General features: G+C 41.3%; 1 protein-coding gene across 6 annotated transcripts in view; it reads left to right on the top strand.

The window, feature by feature from the left end:
• The window catches only part of Stx11 (syntaxin 11), a 70,560-nt gene extending 49,064 nt beyond the window's left edge, over positions 1–21,496 (top strand). For all 6 annotated transcript variants that reach the window (XM_063233430.1, XM_063233426.1, XM_063233429.1 and 3 more), the window contains exon 2: positions 19,993–21,496. In XM_063233430.1, the coding sequence (XP_063089500.1) occupies positions 19,998–20,861 (864 nt within the window). In that variant the 5' untranslated portion in view covers positions 19,993–19,997 and the 3' untranslated portion in view covers positions 20,862–21,496. The remainder of the gene's footprint in view (positions 1–19,992) is intronic.
• Positions 21,497–21,837: the final 341 nt, after the last annotated feature.

A 21,837-nucleotide genomic window follows, 5' to 3' on the forward strand; every position in this document is an offset into this window, starting at 1 on the left:
GTGATTACTGTGTCCGAGGGGAGGGTAACAGACAGAACTAGTCTCTGGGCTGGGATGCAGCGACCACCGGGAGCACACGTCCTTAGAGGCCGGGCCTGCTGGGACCTCTCGGCTATCGCTTGGCCTTCCGCACCTGGTGCGAGAGGGTGCAATACCAGGGTTGCAACTTGTGGCCTCGCTTAGCAGGGCCCTTCTCTCCTTTTCTGGCCAATTCTTGTAATCATCATCATCATCATCATCATCATAAGTTGCTTGTATAAATTTTAAGCTTAGTTGAGGTCAAGAATTATGTATTTTCTGACTTTTTTAACTTGTGTGATTTCATTTTTTATATTAAAAATGATTTAATATTATTCTCCAGTTCTGTTTGTGCATCACTAGGGTATCATGTGATATATGTACGGGTGTATCTACATGCCCACACAGTGTGGCATGATTAGATAAGCCAGGTAACATACCCACTGCTTTACTTGTCTGTTATCTCTGTAGTCGGACATCTGAAATTTTCTGCCTTATATGAAAATACATAGTGGGTTATTACTGATTGTAGTCAATTATATAGACCCCTGTATTTATATCTATTACTACATTTATGGTCAGTGTTTTCCCTACAGCCTCTGAGGGCAAGGACTCTCTTTTTCACCTTGTATGCAGAGAAAACTAGCTGCTTTTTGTGTATATGAAACTTTGTACACCGTGTCAGAAACTCATTTCCTCCTCCCATGCGTTCAGCTTTATTGGATTCCACGCACAGTGAGAACATAGTCAGTATTCATCTTTCTGTGCCTGGCTCGCTTGACTCAACCTAATGTCCTGTGGGTCCATCCTGGTGGTCACAAATGACAGAATTTCCCTCCTTTTGAAGGCTGAATACTATTATATGGTGAATGTGTTCCTTATTCTTAGTTTTTAAAACATTTTTAACACTTATTCTTCATTTTTTAAAACATTTGAATCCTTGCAGGATTTTTTATTTACATTTACCAAGTTAAATAAATACTTCAGGGTTAGTGCCTAAGTTCATGGGCAGTGGTTAGGTTGGGGAGAGTAACCAAATTATGTCCTTAGCAAGAACCTGTTTCTTGTTTAACTTGACATCACAGGTATGCCGAATGCTAACGTACATATTTAACCTCTGAGTGCCTCCCAGGATTACTCGGAATACCACTCAGTGGACTAATTGCAGAGAGGAAGGATTACATCACCACAGAGCAGCACTTAACTGGATGTAGGTAAAGATGTATAGTGCCCTGCTCTGACCCGCTAAAGTCAGCTGAAACGTCCACGCCATCCAATATAAATACCAAGATCTGTAGGCTTGAGTCATTTGCAGGAAATAGATGCACCTTGAATGGACAGTGTAAAGTAAAATAAGACACACACATCTTAACTATCACCTGGTTTCCTTTATATGAGAAGCTCAAAATAGAAATAAAAGATAGGTAATAGGAAATAGGGGGTAGATCTTTTGCATGTGGGAAGGGGACCAAGATGGTAGGAGAGGGAAAGGCGGAGAGAGGAGGGTGGGGAGGAGGAGGAGATGAAAAAAGAAGTAAGGTGGGTTATGGATGCGCACCAACTCCTCCGGAGGATGTAAACATTGTGTACTGCAAACATGCACTAAATAAATACATAAATAAATAAATGTGAAAAACATCAATAACAGAAAGGGTTCAACGGCACTGGACATGAAAGCCAGGCTTAGGGCTGACGGGGGGATGGGCCTCTGACATCAGTGATGACCTTTGGCTGTGGGGTTTTCCTCTTCCCTCCCGTCCCTGGTTTATCTCAACTATAACCTATCTCCTCAATGTGGTCTTCTTTTCCTATAACTATTATAGAAAAGGAGCGTTTGAATGCTCCAGGCATTTGTTCCTCTGCTTTCTATTTTGTGGGGTCCATTATTGGAATATAAGTAATGACTTTAGCCGCTGTGACTGTAGTCTGATACTTGATTAACTGTAAATTAGTTTTGCATATATGCTGTCACTAGGGATTTGAAATTTTCAACAAAAACTTGGGACAATCAAGTGGATTCTTTTCTCTTTCAGAAAGTGTAGCACTTTTTAGAGGGTGAAGCTTGTTTCCTAAAGGAATCATATTATAGTAGCATCAACTCATCTGAAAAAAGGATTAACTGTTTGCAGAGCAAAATCCCACATGGTCAGCATATTTTTGTTGTTTAATTGGAAAGTGTTCTCAGGTCATTGATTTTCCTTTGCTAAACTTTGTGTAGTATGGACATTTCTCTTGAATGGAAAATGTTAAGTAAAATATTGACACATAGATCCCTATACCCATCACTATTAGCAGAATAAATATTTTTATGTCAATTTAGTCTCAGCAACTAAAGCATAAATAAATGTTGTATTTTTGTCTTTTCTCTAATTTTTGGCTACATTAGTAAGTCTAAAGTGGTGTCTTATTTTTAATTTGTATTTATTTGCTAAAGAGCAAATGCTATTTTTTTCATATTTTTATCAAGACTATTTTATCTCTTATTGACTTTCTATATATATTTACCTTTATTTTATTATCATGTGAAATTATCTTTTTATACAAAAATGAATACCTGAATAATGTGTACTTCTGCAAATATTTTATTTCAATTTCTTGCTTTAATTAACATTATTCTTCTTGCTGTACACAGATTTCAGATTTTGTGCAATCAAATTTATCTCTCTCTTTGGGATGTCTTCTATAGGCTCAAATTTTATCAAAAGAATATATAAATATTCTACATGGAATATATAATATATAAATATTCGGCTTTATTTTCTATTAGTGTTTCTTCTATTGATTTTGCATGTTTAAGTCTTTTTTTTAAATTTTATTTAAGGAGAAAAGAAAAAAAAAGCAGGGAAAGGGTACAAGTTATACAGATTTACAGAAAAAAAATGAACAGTAGGAAATCACTAGTTAATGGATTACATATTGTCATCTTAGAAATAATTGTTCAAGTCACAAAATTAAAGCTTGTAAAGTGGACATTCCATCAATGATACTGCAAACAGTTCTGTTCATGCATGTTTAAGTCTTTTATGTCTGGGGATAAAGAGAATTAAAATTTTGCTAGCCTGATTACTTACAAGCTTCCTACCTGATTTATTTTCTGATGGCTTCTTGTTCGTATTTTAACATTTTGTGTATAATCCATTTCCTCATGTTTTCTATATTTTGTCATATTTTTATAAAGTGTCAGTCTCTTATATTATCTTATGATAGTTATCAGTGTTTGCTAGTACTTCCTCCGATATCATTGCTATGTTCTTTTCAATAAGGTTTATTTTAGGATCATTTTCTTTGTTGGATTCTTTATTTAACCTCTGGTAGGAATTTTGGATTTAGTTCAGCCAAAAAATTGATGTGGGGAGCGTTTCAGATTCTGGTTGTAAGTGTTCATTCTAAAGTGGAGTCTGTAGGTGATGCTGACCCCTGGGGCCGCGCCAGGCAGAGGGCTCTTAGTCGCCTAAACTGGGTGTCCCAGGCCGCCTTTTTGATTAAAGATTTGGATTTCCAGAAAATCTTTTGGTTCTTTTTTGTTTGTTTTATTTTTCTTTACTCCACTATGTTAATTTTATCAAACTTTTATTTGCATAGTTAGTTGTTAAAACATTTAGTAAAAAATGAAAATCTCTTGGAAAAAGCCAGTCTTCTTTGCATTTCTCCCTCACCAAAGCAACCACTTTCAACCATTTTTGGTATTTATCTTCATATCTCTAAATAGCACACGTCTATCGCTATTTCTTGATTTCTTTTTAGTTGTCAGCATCACCTATTGACTTCTCATCTGAAAGATGGTGATTTAGCTCCACCTCTCGATGAGTACCCTTCCTGCCCCTTTGTCCCCCTTTCACAATTTAAATTTGGCTATCATTCATTGATTCTGGGTTTTTGTGGGGTTTTTTTGGTCTTTTTCCTTTTTATCGGTATCGGGGATCGAACTCACGACTGCCTGCTTGCAATGCTATGCCGCTGAGCTAAATCTCCAGCCCCCATTGATTCTGTTTCATGATTATGAAAAAAATAATCACAGCTGAGCCATGCCTTATACCATGATCACTTTCTTTTAACCACATTATTTTTCTTTTTTGCTTTCCTGGAAGTTAATATCTGAGAATTTTGTTGTTAGTATTGTTTTCTTATACTTATAGTCTATTCAACTCCAAATTATATAAATCCCTTCTCAAGAAATGTTGGCCCAGCAGAAATTGTATCAGCTCATCTTTCGGAACAAATCTGGAGCCTTCTCCCAATCTAGACTGATGGTCTTTTGTATCAAGTGCAAAGCTGCCGGCTTGGGTTTCCCAGGATGCCTCTTTCCACTCTCCTCTCTTGAAGCTCATATCCTGTATCTTTGGTTTTCTTTCTTCGTTTTGTTGAGCTCTCTCCAAATAGCTTTGTGAGGAAAAAAGTACAAATTTTTGAGACTGTGTATGGGAAATAGTTTTTATTCTACCTTCATATTTGCTTCATAACTTGACTGAGTTATAAAATCCGAGGTTGAAAATTCATTTTTCTTGAACGTTTAAAAGTATTACTAAACTTCTTTTCTTTCTTTAAGTTTCCAGGGTTGCACATCCCTCCAAAGGAGTTTCTGCTGCTGTTTGTGAGCTGATCCTTCTGTCTTTACCTCCACCCCTCTCTCTCTCTCTCTGTCTCTTCTTATTTGCTCATCTCTGTAAACTCACTGGAATATCCTTCTGGAATTTCTGTGTCAGAATGTAAAGGTAAAGGACTGGATCTTTATGTTCTGTGTTTCCTGTGCGTATGCCTTTTTATCCCTTTTTCTTTTTGTCTTGAGAAGCAATTCTTTTTGGATCTCCCATTTTCCTCCTGTCAGGGTGCTGGGAAGCGGATGGAGGAGCACGGTGGAAACCCTCCACTCCTCCTCCGAGGTGCATTCTCCCAGGACTCTCCTGCACTTTGTGGTCTCTGCCATATTCAGAGTGGGGTCCCTTGCTAGGACATGGACAAGGGGTGGGAAATATCCTACTGCTAAAAAACCTTCTAAGCAGATCCAATTTGCTGTTACTCCACCATCAACTCCTTTCCCATAGGAGCTCAGCCTTTAATTCAGATTCCTGAGTCCTGGGTTTTCATGTGATGGCATAACTTTGATATTTCCTGGCCTTTTTCTGCTCCTGGCTGAGGATCAACTTTTTTTTGACACACGGTCTCGCTGTGTAGTTTAGCATGGCCTTGAACTCCGTATGTAACCCAAACTGGCTTCCAACTTGCAGCAATCCCTCTGCCTCAGCCTCCCGAGTGGAGTGCTGGGGTTACAGGTGTGTACCACACCCAGCTGGGGTCAATTTCCTTAAATCTTCTAGACAAATTATCAGTAGTTCATTTGCTTTACCACTTCCAAAACTGGGTTGCTGCTTTTTTCCCCCTACTCTTTATCCTGGTTGGCTTATGTCTTTTAGAAAGTTATTTTAGTGGAGATTTGGTTGGGAGCAAAGTTCAAAATAGCCATTTCATTCAGAATATAGAAAGCATCTTTAAAAACACAAATTTGTTTTCTGAGTGGAGTACTATTTCTAGGTTGAGTGTGATCAAAAGAATACATAGCTCCATAAAATAGCTCTTTACATTCTTAAAACAGAAAGGATGGGATGTAAGAGTGGGCTGATGAAGTGGACAGGACTGAGTTTGAGTACAGCAAGGCGAGGCTGAGGGGCAGGTCTGTCTGGGGGACGCCTTCAGAAGAAAAGCAGGATGAGATGGGCAGGCAGTGAGAAGTAAATGACTCAGCTGTCACTTAGGCTGTTCCTGCGGATGTTCATGGTGAGTGTGGATGTCTGCCAGCGTGAGTAGAAACGTGAGTGTTATATAAGAAGTGCCCGCCTTTGTGGAGAATTCGCTCACTGTGTATCGGGCCCTGTCGATAGCTCTAGAGGCTGATGGTGTTACTGTGCAAACTTGTGCAGAGTGGGGACTTCCAGGCAGGCTACTGGGCTTCCAGGTCTCATTGAAACCTTGGTGTCATAGCTGGCACTGAAGATGGAAATTAAGAAATTTATTGTAAACATACAGAAAACTGAAAATGTGTCCCTTTATGATCTTGTGTTCTGTCTTTTAATGTGTTGTAATCTTAGTAATGGGGAAGTTACATAAGTCAGTTTTAGTTTCAGCTGTGTCTATATTTTAAATATTTTATTAATCTCATCTAATTTCAAAATTCTTATATTCTTATTTCTACTTTTATAGGTAAAGCTCACATTTTTATTTCTAAATTGTGGTAGATTTTTAGCTAATGGAATTGAGACATTTCAATCTTACCTAAGTCTGATTATAAAAAATGCTCAGCAGGAGGTAGAAATGAATTATCGTGTCTCAAGCTATATCCATTTTTATTGGCTGAGAATTATTCCGCATGGATACCAATAGTCTAACGCTGACCCATTCCTTACAGAAATGCCAGTGCTTCTGTGTGGACAGAAGTTATTTATTGATTCCTACTGTAGACAACACCAATTCTCCTGCAAATGTGCAACATCCCCTTTAACCAGAATAGTAGCATTCATGTAAGGGGAAATGTGCTTATATTAGCACTAAAAAGTGTATCTTTCTAGCACCTACGGTCGCTGCTTATGTATTTCTAGGCAGCACAATTGCTATGCGAAACTCATTCTGTTCAGGTAACGGCTAACATTTTTCATCTGCTATTGCATTTTAGTTTATTAGTTTTGTTTTACAAAGCAATTTATCTCCCGTGAGAGGTATAATGTGAGACAATCTCTTTGCAGTAAGAGTGTTCACTGTGATAAGTGCTTTGTTGTCTCGGCTCCCATCCTGTTTTGAGATAGGTTTCCTCACATAGCCTAGAATGGCCCTGAACTTGCCACTCTCCTGTGTCAGCCACCTGGGAAGCTGGGATTACCATCATGGACCACCGCACTCAGTTTTGGCCCTGTTTTACACAGTGCATAGAAGGCATCTAACTCAGACATCCTTGAGGTTATTATTGAATATAAAGTATTAACATCCTAGGACCTGAGTATAGGAGTAACACAAAAACTGATCAGAGAATCATGATTTGGTTTTATAGAATCATTTGAGAACCCTTGGCACTTGCAGGACATATCTTGAATAAACTACCTGGTGAAAAGAAACTGATTATCCATGGCGATAGTTTACAATATAGCTATTTCTTGACTTACTGTGGGATTCTGTTTAAACCCATCATAAGTTGGAAATGCCAGAAATCTAAAACAGCTTCACACACCTAAGCTTCTGAACACACTGCACAGTGCAGCAGCACCAGACCCTGGTGTGTGGGTCCTTTCCCTTCGTGCTCCTGTGGCTGCGGGGACTGTGGCTCCCTGCTGCTGCCCTGCGTTGTGATGGAGGGTGGCACTTGGGAGTGCCCACCTGGGAGAAAATCAAAATTCAGAATTCGAAGTATGGTTTCTACTGACTGTGTGTTGCTTTTACCCCATCTAACCCTAACAATAAAACCTTATTAACTAGACCGCGAGGGGAATCTCACCTTCATGAGACAGAGGGAGATGTTTGATGCCATAGATTGAATTTAAAAATGTCAATCTGCTCTCAAAAGAAAATCTAGCCAGACTTCATAAGCACGAAGTCCCAGAAATACCATCCCTAGGACTGACCTAGACACTTCAGGATTCTTCCATTGTCTCTAAGGAATGTGGAATTGGGTAACCACCTTGGGATTCTTAAATATAAAAGGTCATGCAAGCATTCTCCTCCTTTCTAGAATTTCTTTTATTTTCCTTGCCCTGGGTGTGCTTTTTATGTGATAACACCTGTACTAATGATTTTATTGTGGACAATCAGGGTGCTGTGTCCTGTGACTGTGGGTCTGTGAGGGAACACCTCTGTCAAGAGGAAATCCCAGAGTTCCCCTGAAAATATTCTATATGTCACAACAACAGGATCAGTTCCTCTAAATGCTGTTTTTTAAGTGTTCATCACTTTGCAATACAGAAAGGAATCTTCAGTGATGTAGGACATTTTTATCATTGGCTGTTTTGTAGAGTTATTATATATAGTTATATTAGATGGTGGGAAATGCTTACTGTTTATGTCACAAACATCTGCAGTATTTGATTTTTAAATTATTGTTAGGAAGAGGAAGGATTGTTTTTATAATCAGAAAAAGATTTTCCAATAAAATAATTGGAAAAGAAGTATGAAAAGAACCTTGAGTAAGATATTAATCCATAGGTATTAATGCTCCCTTAGGGTCCCAGAGGAGACAGCTAACCAACCCTTGGCAGTACCTTTTCAAATGCGCTATTTACCTGACCAAACTGCATGAATAAATGAGAATAAATAGTGTATACGGAGGGTTTACTCTCCGGCAGGTGCTAATTAGAGAATTTATGTGGCTTATCTCACTCAGCCCTGGTGACCCTACACAGGCAGGACAAACCTTTAGAAAAGGTGGCTTACAAAGAAACGTGTCACAGGCAGAGACCTGGGGATTGCACTCATCTGTTGGGGTTTGTGCTTACTGCTGGCAGCTTTGAAGCCCAGCAGCAAGAGATGGGATCTAAATGTGACTGTGTCCCAGAAGGCACCTTCACTCCCTCTTGTTCTTCCCTAGCAGATGTGGACTTCTCAGCCGATCCCACAGCTCTGGAAAGCTGATTGCCTGCAGGGTTAGTAAGGCCGTGGTCAGCTTTTGACATTCCATAGGCACCTGGTTCACAGCCCACTAATTCTTACGCTTTTTTTGCACCGTGGCTAGAGCCTTCAATGACAGTGTGTAGCAGAGCCTCTTTGTCGACAAAGTCACACCACGCGTGCACACACACACACACACACACACACACACTGCTCTTTATTTCGGTGATCAAGCAGGAGAGGTGTGGTACACTTAAAACTGTCTACTTCCATTTCAAAACTGGTTCTTCAAGTGCTCAAAACCTCTTGTCAGCCTGAACTTCAGCCAGGGTTAAAACTGCCAAGTATCTGTATGTTGTCCTGACCTCACAGCCCAGGAACTCTGGGTCATGTGCTGATTGTCACAGAGCTTTGCAAACGCATTCTGTGGAGGCTGCCTATGTGTGAGGTTATCATTTTTTTAAACATCTTTTTCCCCTTCCTCATCATGATTCATCACAATCCACAAAGGAAAGGGCTGTCTTCAGATCTCCTAAGAAATATGTTCTTTTTAAAAAAAGTTTATGCTTTATATTAATTTTTGCATAGGCTATGACTAGACTATCATAAGTATAGACTGAATTAAAATCAAGATGTATTATTAACCTATGACCATCAAATAGATGGTATATGTCATCAGGACAGTTGTTTGGTACATGCTGCTTAGCACATACCAATATACCAATAAAGACATACCAATAAAGTTCTCCTTTAAGTACATGAGAGTTTACTTTCAAAAAATTATATTTCTTCATGATTCATGTCAGTGCCCGAGGCTGTGTTTAAAGAAGAATACATATTACATAGCACAGAAAAACCCAAAGAAAGGTGTACCTTGGGCTTCTCAGTGTAACAAACCACCCCTACAAACAATGTGCTGCTCATCATGGCTGTGAGGGATGAATGGAGTAATCCCCGAGGGGCTTCCCTTGCACTGCCTGGCAGACCCTGGGCTCTAGTGGTTCTCTGCCTCACCGGGGCTCAGATGTACTCTGCATGTGCTCCTCGTCCCCCAGCAGATCAGCCTAAGCTTTCCTGGTGTTCCCAGTCCAGTAGTCCAAGGGGACAAACCCTAGTGTGCAGTGCCATTTCAGTGCTCGTAATGTGTGTCCTACCATCTGCTGCACCCTCTTGGTTACTATTAGTCTCATTGCAAAGTCCAAATTCAAAGGGTAGGGGCCCAGACTGTTTCTTGATGAGAAGTACAATAGTGTGCGCACATGGACACATACCATCTGCTAGTTTTCTTTCCATAATTTCAGTTGTGATCCAGAAATATTAAATGGAAAATTCCAGAAATAAGCTGTTGCTCAATTTTAAATAACTACTACTGCATTGCTATGAATGTTCTTGTTGATTTTTAGTTTATCGGTGTCAAGTTTTTTTTCTCCGCCTAATTTTTAAATTAAACTTTTTCACAAGTATGTATGCATAGGAATAAACAATACATAGAGGGCCTGGTACTATCCATGAATATAGGCATCCAAAAAAACATGTTGAAATACATCCCCACTAAACCGTGGGAACTGCTGAACTGCTAAGAGTTTGTATCTATGATGGGAAATGGGAACAGAATCAAGGAGCCAAACCACACCTTCCCAGGAGCCAGGCTGTGTGTGGGCTGGGACAGAAAGAAAAGCAACACCCCACCCACCCCCTGGTAAGCAGTAGGCTGATTCGGAGGAAGCCAGGCTGCCATGAGAGCAACTGAAGTAAAGAGTAACTTGATGCTTGTATTGTTTGATTGACTTTGCGGCCTAAAGCTGGTCAGAGTATCTGTTTGGAAGATGACAATATGCATTATAGCAACTGGGAAGGTGTCTTATTTTTGAAATCCAGTGTTTTGTTCCATTTTACTGTTTTGTTTTATTCCCATATCTGGTAACCTGAGCAACTATTTTGAAGATAACAATCTGCAGTAAACAACCATTGTTAAATTACTATCTTGTTTTGAAAACCTATATAGCTATTGTTGTTCTGTTGTTATGGTAGCTGTCACTGTCATTTTGCTTTGGTTGTTTTTTTTTTTTTTTTTTTTGGTTTGTTTGCTTCTTGATTTTTCTTTTTTTAAAATTCTCTTTAAAAAAATAAAATGAGAAGTAAGCACAGGGTATATGGGGGGAGCAACCATGGTGTTTGTGAGCTGTCATCATCTCTTAGTATGAATACATGAATAATTATCATAGAAGAAAGGAAAAAAAACATAATCAAACAAACAAAAAAAAAAAACCAATCTGTGTCTACTGTATCATATATAGTCTACCTTGGGCGAAATCACTTGCATTTCTCCTGGAAATGAGGAAAACATGCTCATTCCCATAATCTTGTGTGAGCATAGCATTAGCTTGTAAATCTAGAGAGTTGTTTCTGGTCTGCACCAGATGCAGATTAACCTCCTCAGATACAGCTCTTCAGCTTTGGATCCCCAAACAGGTGTGGTGGCGCATGCCTATAATCCCAGTGCTCGGGAGGCTGAGACAAGAGGATCGCTGTGAGTTTAAACCCAGCCTGGGCTACAAAGTGAGTTCAAGGCCAGCCCAAACTGCATAGTGAAACCCTGTCTCAAAAAACAAAACAAAACAAACAAGTCAGACACGGGTCCTCTATTCTGACACAATGAACCGGAAGGATGGGGTCTTTCCCCGTGCACTCACAGAACACAGTGATGAGATTGGGAAAGGTTGACCAAAATAAACACTGCATTTTAAAGACAAACAAACAAAGCCTGAGCAGGATACAGAAGACATCGCGGGGCTACAGCAGTCCTATGCAGGGTACCTGGTCCCAGGTCCCTTCCTTGGCCAAGATTTGTTTCTTAATTGGGACCCAGCTCTAGAACTTGGAAGTGGCTTCTTGGTTTAAATTCTCCACCACTCTCCACTCTGTCTCTGCACACTCTTCCTCTCCCGGAAAAGATGCTCCACTGTTGCTTCCAAACAGCTTTCCCAGTCTAGTTCCTTCCCATAGAGAGCTGGGGGCCCAGAGCCCTCTGTCCCTTTAAAAGTTTCTATTGCTTTTAGACCACGCTTTTGCATTTGTTAGTAAAATTGTAAAACTTTGTGTATTTCTCCTAAACCTGATTAGAGCCCCTGACCATACTACCCCTGGCTATGATTTATTTCAAGTCAGAACTCTGCTTCTTTGGCTGAGGACCAGGCTGCCCTGTAAGCCCTTCCCTCTGGCTACGACAGTCAGTGAGGCACCGCACTGAGTTTTGCAGATGTTTCCCTCTGAATATCTTTTCTTATGTTGAGAATCTCCCTGCTGAGAAGACTGGAAAAGCAAAAAGGCTTTACTTCCCATTCTATTGAGTCCGAGCTTCTTTCTGTGTTCTCTCAATAGCACGTGAGATAGTTTGATTTTTAGCTCTCCTCTGCGTTGTAGAACTTCGTATGTAGCTGGAAGCACTCAGCTGACATTTCAGTAGTCAGTCTGGAGATCGTTGCAGCCTGATCCAGAATTCATTAGGTGCATTTTCCCCTTTTCAGTTCTACACGCAGCCACAGGCAATCGCGTTGCCAGTTGTTCCGCTGTTCCACGGGTGGCCTTTTCCCTGATCACTCCAATCATTTCCCAGTCCTCCAGCTTCCTCTCACACTGTCATCTGCCCAGTATTTGCTGACAGTTTCCTCACTGTACTTCTCCAGGTGCCTGGACTCAGAGTCAGTGGTGAATGTTTGAGATTGTTGTTCTGACAGCATGAATGTCCTAGGTACCAGCTGCAGCATCGGTTAGCTTTTGCTGTGTAAGGAACTGCCATGAATCTCAGCGGCTGAAAAATGATTATTCCTTCTCACAGGTCTGTATCCTGGCGAAGCAGTCTTGTGCTGGTCTCTGTCAGGGCTCATTCATGCCCGGTCAGTGGTGGGAGACCTGGGGCTTCTTCAGGGTTGTGGCTTGGTTCTGTTGACACCACTACATCATAAATGCTGAAGTGTTACTGGCCAAAGGAAGCTCCAGCCTCAAGCCAAATTTGAGGAGTTGAAAAATAGTGTGTACCTTTTGATCAGAGGAGCTGCAGGCTTTCTCAGAGCGTGTGTGGGAATGTGGAGAGTGCGGGAGAATGAGGCTTGGAAGGGAGGATGTGAATGGGTAGTCTTCACATCATGGAAATGAGCTACCGATCTTCAGCCTTAGTAGTTTGGAGACTATCTAGGAGTAAAATAGTGAAATTAATAGGTATCCTTTGTTGGAATCCCACTATATGCCATGCTCATAAAATGCTTTACACATACTCAGATTTTATTCCTATAAATGGAAATGTCTAGGCCATAAAAATTTCCCCATAATTTAAGATATTGAAACACATAGGCTGTTTGCACTAATGACCTTCTTCCCGTCATTTTTGGAAGCTTACTTAAATATAGTGAGTAATTTTTGCCTCGTTTTAAAATGAAAGCACCGTGCATGATAATGCCACAGTGTTTTTCTGCTCTCACTGATTTTACTTCACAGCTTCAGCCTCCTTGTAAGGTGAAGCAGCTGGTTGATGGACTGCATGTTGATTGTCCAGGCAAATGACTAGTTTACGGTGGACACTCAGGGTGTCACTGATGTGAGTGTTTCATTGCTTGCTTTACTTAGCAAGCTTGATTCTTGAGCGACGCTGGTTCACACTTCACTTCCCGTTATTGAAGGCGTGGTGAATGTGTTATCCTGCTGAAATCCATAAGGGAAACAAGGAGGTAACTCACGGCAGTTTGTGGAGATTGATGAGCAAGGCTTGACATTTGAACCCTAGAGGAAGAGAAACATACTCAAGCAAACAGAGCATGGTTCAAAGATGTTAGTAAGGACATCAGAGTCCTCCATAAACTGTGTCAGTGTTTTCTCTGAGGAAGCAGTGAAGTGTGGCAGTGTATTTCAGAAGAGGATTTCCAGCAAGGATCAGCAGATGCCTCTGACACACAAAGGGGGAAACCAGTGATTGTTTAAGGTGCTTAGGTGGAAGAACCTCATGCACTGATGATGTTGGATAATGCGATGTTTCTGTACCTCTAATCATCTTTTTTTTTGGTTACAGAGTTCAAAAATTAGTATAAAATTAGGGCCTAAGAGATAGATATAGAAAATTGGAAATCAGAATGTGAGTATTGTTAGAAAGTCTGCCTTTGGAGCATGCAGTGTATCTTAGCCCCAAGATCCTTTTGATTCATGAATAGCTGAATATTATATGCAAAACTCATGTATGTCTGTCTGTGCATCTTTGTTCCTCTCAAGACAAGAACCTCTTGAACTTATATTAAACCAGAATGGAGTCTAAAACATCTCTTATCATAAATACAGATAGATTGGTCCTTGCACACTTTTGAATTTGTTTCCTTCCTATAATCTCCAAGTTGATCTCTTAATCATGTGATTCAATTTTGCTGTGCTTTACATCATGGATTCCCAGGTCTGAAGTTTCTCATTACTTTCAAAACTACCTTAATATGTTTCTGGGAAAGCTTTTTGTTTCTTGGAATTAGGCAAAATGTGCTTATTGGATGCGTTAGTCCACTAAGGCTGCCCTAATAAAGGACCTGGGTCTGGATGGCTAGCACAACAGAGCAGTTCTGGAGGCTGGAGATCTGAGCTCCAGGAGTGGCGGGCAGGGTTGGTTCCTTTAGTCCAAGGCAGTGCTCCTCAGGGGAAGATGGTTGCTGTTCCCTGCTTCTGTGTGACCCTTCCTCTGTGCGTGCACAAGCCTCTGTCAGGATGCCCGCCAACTGAGTTCCTCTTATTGGATTAGGGCTGCCCACTGAAGACTTCGTTGTGACTTCATTACCTCCTTACAGACCTCAGCTTCAAACCACAACATTGTCAGGTACAGGGGCTAGGGCTCCTGCACATGAATGGGTGTGGCGGGAAGGGGATGAGGGGCACACATTAACCTGTAACAACACAGGAGCATTTTTTCTTGTTCCTCCATAGTAAGCAGGCACAAAATCCCTCCTTTCTGGAGAAGATATGACCATACATTGTGTTTATAAAAAGTTCATTAGGAGCAAATTGAGAACAATAAATTTCATGGTGGTTTTTTGTAGAATCCAGCGTATTGGTTATTTATGTATGGAGTTAACATTCCTATTCATTTTCTTCTTTTTTTCCCGTGTGTGTGTGTGTGTGTGTGTGTGTGTGTGTGTGTGTGATTGGAGATCTGAGCCAGGGTATCCCACATTAAGCAAGCATCTTTCCTTCCTAATATGTAAGCAAATCTCAAGATTTTATGTGCCCAATATGACAGGTTCTCCCATGAAAATTGAGGTCCCGGAGACCAAGATCTATAGCTAACTGTTCACTGTCAATGCTATCAGAGAATTTGAAGAACTCGAAGCTTGATTTTCCATTTTTAAAATATTTTCCTCTGGTTGGTCCCTTCAGTAATTATAATCATTCATCAAAAAGGAAGATGTTGAAGTTAATGATCTCTTAACATTTTTGGCCTTTTGGGCTTCCATAGATTGAGGATGAGTTCCCACTTGACTTAAACTTCTTCTTTGGCTCCTGTCCATCCCAAGGACTGGCAAGGAGTGCTTTGGAAAGCTACCAATAGCTACCTGGTCTTTTCTCTGTCAATTCTTTACTCATTAAAACTGCCACCAAACTGAGGACCATTGAAGTTCTCCAGAACTGCAGGATTTTTATAAATAAAGAGCTGGCATAACAGGTACCTATGGAGTGGGTCACAATTGTGCATGTGAGTTAGAATTAAGTAGCCATCATCTTAAACCTACTGGATCAGAATCTGTAGTGGCCTAGAAATCTACAGTGTTTGAAGGTTTCCAGGTGAGTCTCATGCCTCTGAATGACTAAAAGCCACTTAACTATCATCTCTTTTTTTCCCCCTCTCTCTCTCATATGTAAAATTTTATTTTTCAGTGAAAGAAGGCTTAAGCGCTTCTCCCTTCTTCCCTGTAGGGTTTGGTTTTCAGGACAGATTACATGCATGCCTAAGATTAAAATATGAAAGCAGAAGCACATGTATGGTAGTTGGTTAAAGATTTTCCTTTGAATTCTTCATCTCTGAGTGAATTAAAAGATTTTAGCAACTCTATGAATAAAATTTGCTAAAGTTTTCAACATCACCTTTTAGCACAGAGAAATACGAAGGTCAGTAGAATTGTTTGATCTTTGTCGTTTACCATTGTTCTTTTTGGGCTCTCGCAGTACAGAATCAAGCTAATGAATGTGAAGGTTATTCTGTGGTCTTTTGGTGCCCTCTTCTATAGCTTGATGTAACTTTAGCAAACTATATATTTTTAAGGTTTTAAGAGACATTCCTAGCCGTGGGTGCCTCCTGGTTGATTTACTGTGGCAGTCTTCCCAGTGCTTGCTCCTGTAGCCAGCAGACCTTCAGCGTGTCCTGCTGGGAAGGGTGGGCTGGAAGGCCGGAGGACCTTCACATCCTTTCGCCCTTCTTTCCTCTCTCTTCACCAGACTGTGGACCTAGGCCTTCACCTGATTGAGGACCTATAATAGTAAAGTAACTCTCCATAAAGTTCTTTCTTTACAAAAATTAGTTTATTGTACATTTTCATTTGCGTACTAATCACATTTGTCATAGGGCATAAAGATTTTTCAAAATCATTTTCTATGCTGTTTGACTTAAGCTTTATTCTTTGTCTTCTGGGTGAGATGATTTCCCCAAGTAGGGTTTTCATGGCTTCAGAGAGCAATAGACAGTGAGGGCCTGGCTCGGGTCACCAGGACACCTACAGGCAGATCCCTCGGGTCCTGTGGGTGGCAGTGCCCCTTTATTACCCATTTCCATTTCCACATTGGCCAAGATGCAAGAATGACTCCTATCGTCCATTCTTGTTTTGTCATCAGAATTTGCCCATGTGGCACGGTAAACTGTATTAGCTACTACCCTGAGCAGTTCAGATGCAGTTCAACTCCATGCAAGCCAGCTAGCGCTGGCCCCCCCGGGAAACAGCATAAACTCCTTTCCCTTTTCCTACCTAGGACAGTACTTACGATTTTCATGTCACTAGATAACCTTCTAAACCCTGATTTATGTGGCAGCCGGAACCTTATTATTGTGCACTGAGATCATTTCTGATATTCTGTAAAAAGAGCATGAAAATGAAGGTGTTTATAGCTATGAACCTCACATGTCTATAAATACCCTTACAATAAACAGCCGTCGATCATAACAAATGCAACCTGGAAAGCTTCTGATGTATATTTCTAAACTATCCTCTAGGAAGGTTCTATCAATGTACCTACCAGCATGTTGAAGAGTTCCCAGAATCCTTACCCATTTGAAAAAGATATTATTTTTTAAAAATCCTGCCAACTTACTGAGAAAAGAAAAAGAAAAAGAAAACCCACAATTTGATTTGTATTTCTTTGGCTTGTAGTGAAACTCTTTACTAGTATGCCTTTATACATCTACTAAAAGTAATTTTGTGCATAGTGACTGTCTTATTTTCCTAGTTGCTTGGCCAAAATCCCCAAAGGACGAGAGGTGTAAAGGTTTCAGCACGCACTCTGGTGGCTCCAAGGCAGGGCAGCTCAGCAGAGAAATAGCTACTCACATCCAGATGCAGCAGGGAGTGAAGGGAGGAGTCGGGGAGGGAGATAAACTGGTCCCTCCCAGGCCCGCCCCCAGCGACCACCTCTTCCGACCATACTCCACTTCCTAGCAGCACCTCAGCCCTAGTTCCCAAATCCGGTCACCTTTCAGAACCCCCTGCACTGAGTACATGAGGCCCCGGGGGCATCTGTATGTTAATCACAGCAACCTGGGATACAGTCCTTCAGAATCTCCTTCTGCTTGTGCGAGCTCTGAAAGTGACAGCACCTGCTCCCTAGAGCCTGTATCACAAGAAATTTACAGAATGTATCACAAGAAATGTACTCAGACAGCACCAGACATACAGTAAGCACCTGAAATAGATCAGGTATTCCTGCGTTCTCTGTCTCGTAATCTTTGTTTTGTCCTTGGGTGAGTGACAGTCTTTTTATGTTTTGTACTTTTTACAAACATACGCTGCACATATCAAAAAGCTAGAAGAAAGGACTTTGAAAGTTTTCACCATGAAGGAAATGAGAAATGTTTAAAGTGATAAATCTATTTCACTGGATTTATACATTATGAAATGTATGCATGGATTCAATCATTACAGGGTATCTGTTAATATGTAAAATTTTTATGTGTCATTTAAAAATAAGTCTAGAATAACTGAAAATATAAACTAGCTTAACCCATCATCATATATTGTTATTCTCTGCGAAATCCAGGCTTTTAAATTTATTCAAAGTGATCAGATAGTTGATTATCAAGACACGCAGCCCAGAGGAAGGTATGGTTAGGATCCAGGCTGGCTGTTTTTTGTCTGTCACTCAGTCTTTCTGTTGGGAAAGTCACCTTCCCGCCATCAAGAAAGTCTGGTATTGATTTTAGTTACCAGATAGCGTAAATGGCATTTTAAGCAGAAAAACTTCTTCACTATGATGGACTAAAGCATCTGCTTAATTTATGTAAATGATGTTGATGGTGGGTAGGAGGCCATGGCTAATATTTCACTGCTTTCCCATTTATCACTAAATCCAGCTTGTCAGTATTATGTTAGTGGTACAGTATAAGAGAGAAGCTTTTAATTGGAGGTCAAGATCCCTGGAAATTTGTGTAGTCATTCAATGCTACTGCTTTCCCCTTCTTAAAAATAATATCAGAAAGAGAGACATTTTGGGGCATGAAATGGCACTGTCCATGTAAAATAAATACTCTCTATATTGGTGCATATATATATATATATATATATATATATATATATGACAATTTTCACCTTAGTGGAAAGATGTGCATATAGAGACATTATTTTGCCTTAGTAAGCAGGAAAATTATCAGAACCACCCTTACAAAAACAAACTTTGCTTTAGCTGCCAACTTTATTCAAAAAGCCATTAAAAATGTACATATATTCCCGAGGTATGGTAGATAAATAAAAGTGTGTTATATTACTGCTACATGGCTGTGATTGAAGTTTTCCACAAAAAAGTTTGTTTATTTAGGAAAATATAATTTTATAAACCATACTTACCATTAGGGGATGATATTGGGAAAAAAACAAATAATCTCAGCTTCTCCTCCTCCTTCCCTCTTCCTTCCCCGTCCCTTCTCCCCTTCTCCTCTCCCTCCTTCTTTTTCTCTTCCTCTTCCTTCTTTTCCTTTCTCCTTCCCACTTTTCCTCGTTGCCCAGGCTGGACTTCAAACCATAAAAACAAGTGTTCATCCTGCCTCAGCCTCCCGAGTAAGCGGGTCTTACAGGGATCTGCCGCCTCCGCTGGCTTCAACTTCCAAATTTTATACCAAGCTTCCTTATTAATTTGTCTTTATTTTGTTATTGTTTCCCTTCACACGTTTTTCCTTTCACAATATGTTAAAAAGAAAAAAAAAATCACGCTCTGCATTCTACAGTAATTACCTGAAGAGTTAAATGCATGGGCTGCACAGGGGACTTTCGGGTTGGTTCCAAACCTTGAGAATTCTTTATTCCAAGTTCTCTGTAATTGCACATCTTTTCTTTTTCCTTGTGTGTGTGTGTGTATTTTGATTTGTGATGACTGGAAAAGTACATCCAGAATAAGATACTGTTTCCTAAAGCAAAGTTTTAAATTGCTGGAGCAGCGCCTGTAACACTGAACACGGTGACGGTGGCTTTCACTCGTGTTATTTCTCTGTCAGCTCCTTTATCAGCTACACCCAGGAATAAAGAACGAGGGGCCCTGAGGAGAACGCAGCTGAATTTTAAGCTTCAACCTCCTTGAATGACTCTTCCCTGGAGGACTCTTTTCACAATTTTATTCTTTATTAGTACATTAAAAGTCACTCTGATGGGCTGAAACATCTGCGGTGCACGGTGATCCCATTCCTCCAGGGGAGTTAGCTAGCACAGGGACACGGCACATCCTAATTCTTTTTCATCCTGTTCTCTCCTTCCCCTTCCTTCCATCTCTTGCCCTCCCCTTTCCCATCTGCAAAAGATCTGTCTTCCTACTTCCTATTCTCTTTTATTTTGCCTTCTGATTTATTTATGGTTTGAGTATGAGAAAAACCAGGCAATATTCTGATTCACTTCACATAACGTGATGATCCCAAGGTGCTTCCATTTCCTATAAGGTATTCAGCTCCAAATGATTATCCTTCTTTACACCAGAGCAGTACTGTGCTGTGTACAAATACCACATTTTCTGTATCCGTTCCTCCGTCGGTGGACATGTAGGCCGCTTCCGAGGTTTAGCTGTGACAAAGCGTGCAGCTGTCTACGGACGTGGGCATGCACGGATCACTGTAACACGATGTCGTTAATTCTTCAGGAAGAGCCCAGCAAGAATAGCTAACTTTTCTGTCTCCGCTTGCAGCCAACATGAAGGACCGGCTTGCGGAACTCCTGGAGTTGTCCAGGAGCTATGACCAGCAGTTCCCAGACGAGGACGATGACTTCGACTCGCCTCACGAGGACATCGTGTTCGAGACGGACCACCTCCTGGAGTCCCTGTACCGAGACATCCAGGACATCCAGGGCGACAACCAGCTGCTGGCGGCCGACGTGCGGCGGCTGGGCAAGCAGAACGCCCGCTTCCTCACGTCCATGCGGCGCCTCAGCAGCATCAAGCGCGACACCAACTCCATCGCCAAGGCCATCAAGGCGCGCGGCGAGGGCATCCACCGCAAGCTGCAGGCCATGAAGGAGCTGAGCGAGGCGGCCGAGGCCCAGCACGGCGCGCACTCGGCGGTGGCGCGCATCTCGCGCGCGCAGTACAACGCGCTCACGCGCGCCTTCCAGCGGGCCATGCACGAGTACAACCAGGCCGAGATGAAGCAGCGCGACAACTGCAAGATCCGCATCCAGCGCCAGCTGGAGGTCATGGGCAAGGACGTGTCGAGCGAGCAGATCGAGGACATGTTCGAGCAGGGCAAGTGGGACGTGTTCTCCGAGAACCTGCTGGCCGACGTGAAGGGCGCGCGCGCGGCGCTCAGCGAGATCGAGAGCCGGCACCGCGAGCTGCTGCGCCTGGAGAGCCGCATCCGCGACGTGCACGAGCTCTTCCTGCAGATGGCGGTGCTGGTGGAGCAGCAGGCCGACACGCTGAACGTCATCGAGGTCAACGTGCAGAAGACGCTGGACTACACCGGCGAGGCCAAGGCGCAGGTGCGCAAGGCCGTGCAGTACAAGAGGAGGAACCCGTGCCGGACCCTCTGCTGCTTCTGCTGCCCCTGCCTCAACTAGCAGCCGCCGCGTCCGTCCGTCCGTCTGTCCGCGTCCTGCAAGCTCCTTGGCTTTGCGCGAGTTACGGTAAAACTGACCTTGGGAAAGACGGGCTCTTTAATTTCTGATTCGTCACTTGATGTGCGTCATGTGATTCCTGCCTAGAGACAGACTTTTTTTCGCATCTGCTCTACTTATTAAAATCACCTCGAACACTTAATATTCTTATCTCATTGACTTTTATTATCTCCCACTAAAATATACTTGGGGGTTATTTTTCCTAAATATTTTTAAGTACTTAATATTGAGAGCGCACTCAAGTTGAGGGATCAGTCACATTTTATGTATTTTTCACATGAGTTATTTAAAATTTATCGTTTTACTCGATTTCATATGCACGTATATATGTGTAAATACTAACAGATACTAACATGTATACATAATGATCAGTTCGTTTTACTTTTGTAAATGTGCTATAGAAATATCAAGAAAAACACTTCTCCTGTCTTTTGGTTTGTCTGTTTTGTATTTTGCTTGTCCCTTGTCCAGTTTGGCTCAAAACTTTTATCATCTGGCATTGATATGCAGGGAAGACAGGTGTCAGAGGTTGAAAATATAGAGAGAATTAAGAGATGATAAAGTTATGTTCTTGGAAATGGTGTATTTGTTCTTTGTTTGGAGCATTCGTTTCACACATTACGATGGCGTAATTTTAAATGAAGTAACCCTGTTTCTCAAGTGAGCTTACTAATCAGAACGTTATAAATATCCTCTTACATATGTGAATCTTGCCCATTTAAATTGTGTTGTTTTTAAAACTTTTTCCACCTAGGTACTTTGAAGCTACAATATCTGGGCGGAATTCTGAACACAAAGGAAAAAAGCTCCAAGAGCTTCTCTCCTGAGTTATGATAGCTTAAAATCATCACATTTTAGAGCTCTGATTTGATCTGCAAACTTTGCAATGACCTAAGCCGCATCTGTCCTGCCTCCTATC

The sequence above is a fragment of the Cavia porcellus genome, unplaced genomic scaffold, assembly GCF_034190915.1.
Source record: "Cavia porcellus strain 051 isolate PalLab524CR breed Dunkin Hartley unplaced genomic scaffold, mCavPor4.1 scaffold_22, whole genome shotgun sequence".
Lineage (NCBI taxonomy): Eukaryota > Metazoa > Chordata > Mammalia > Rodentia > Caviidae > Cavia > Cavia porcellus.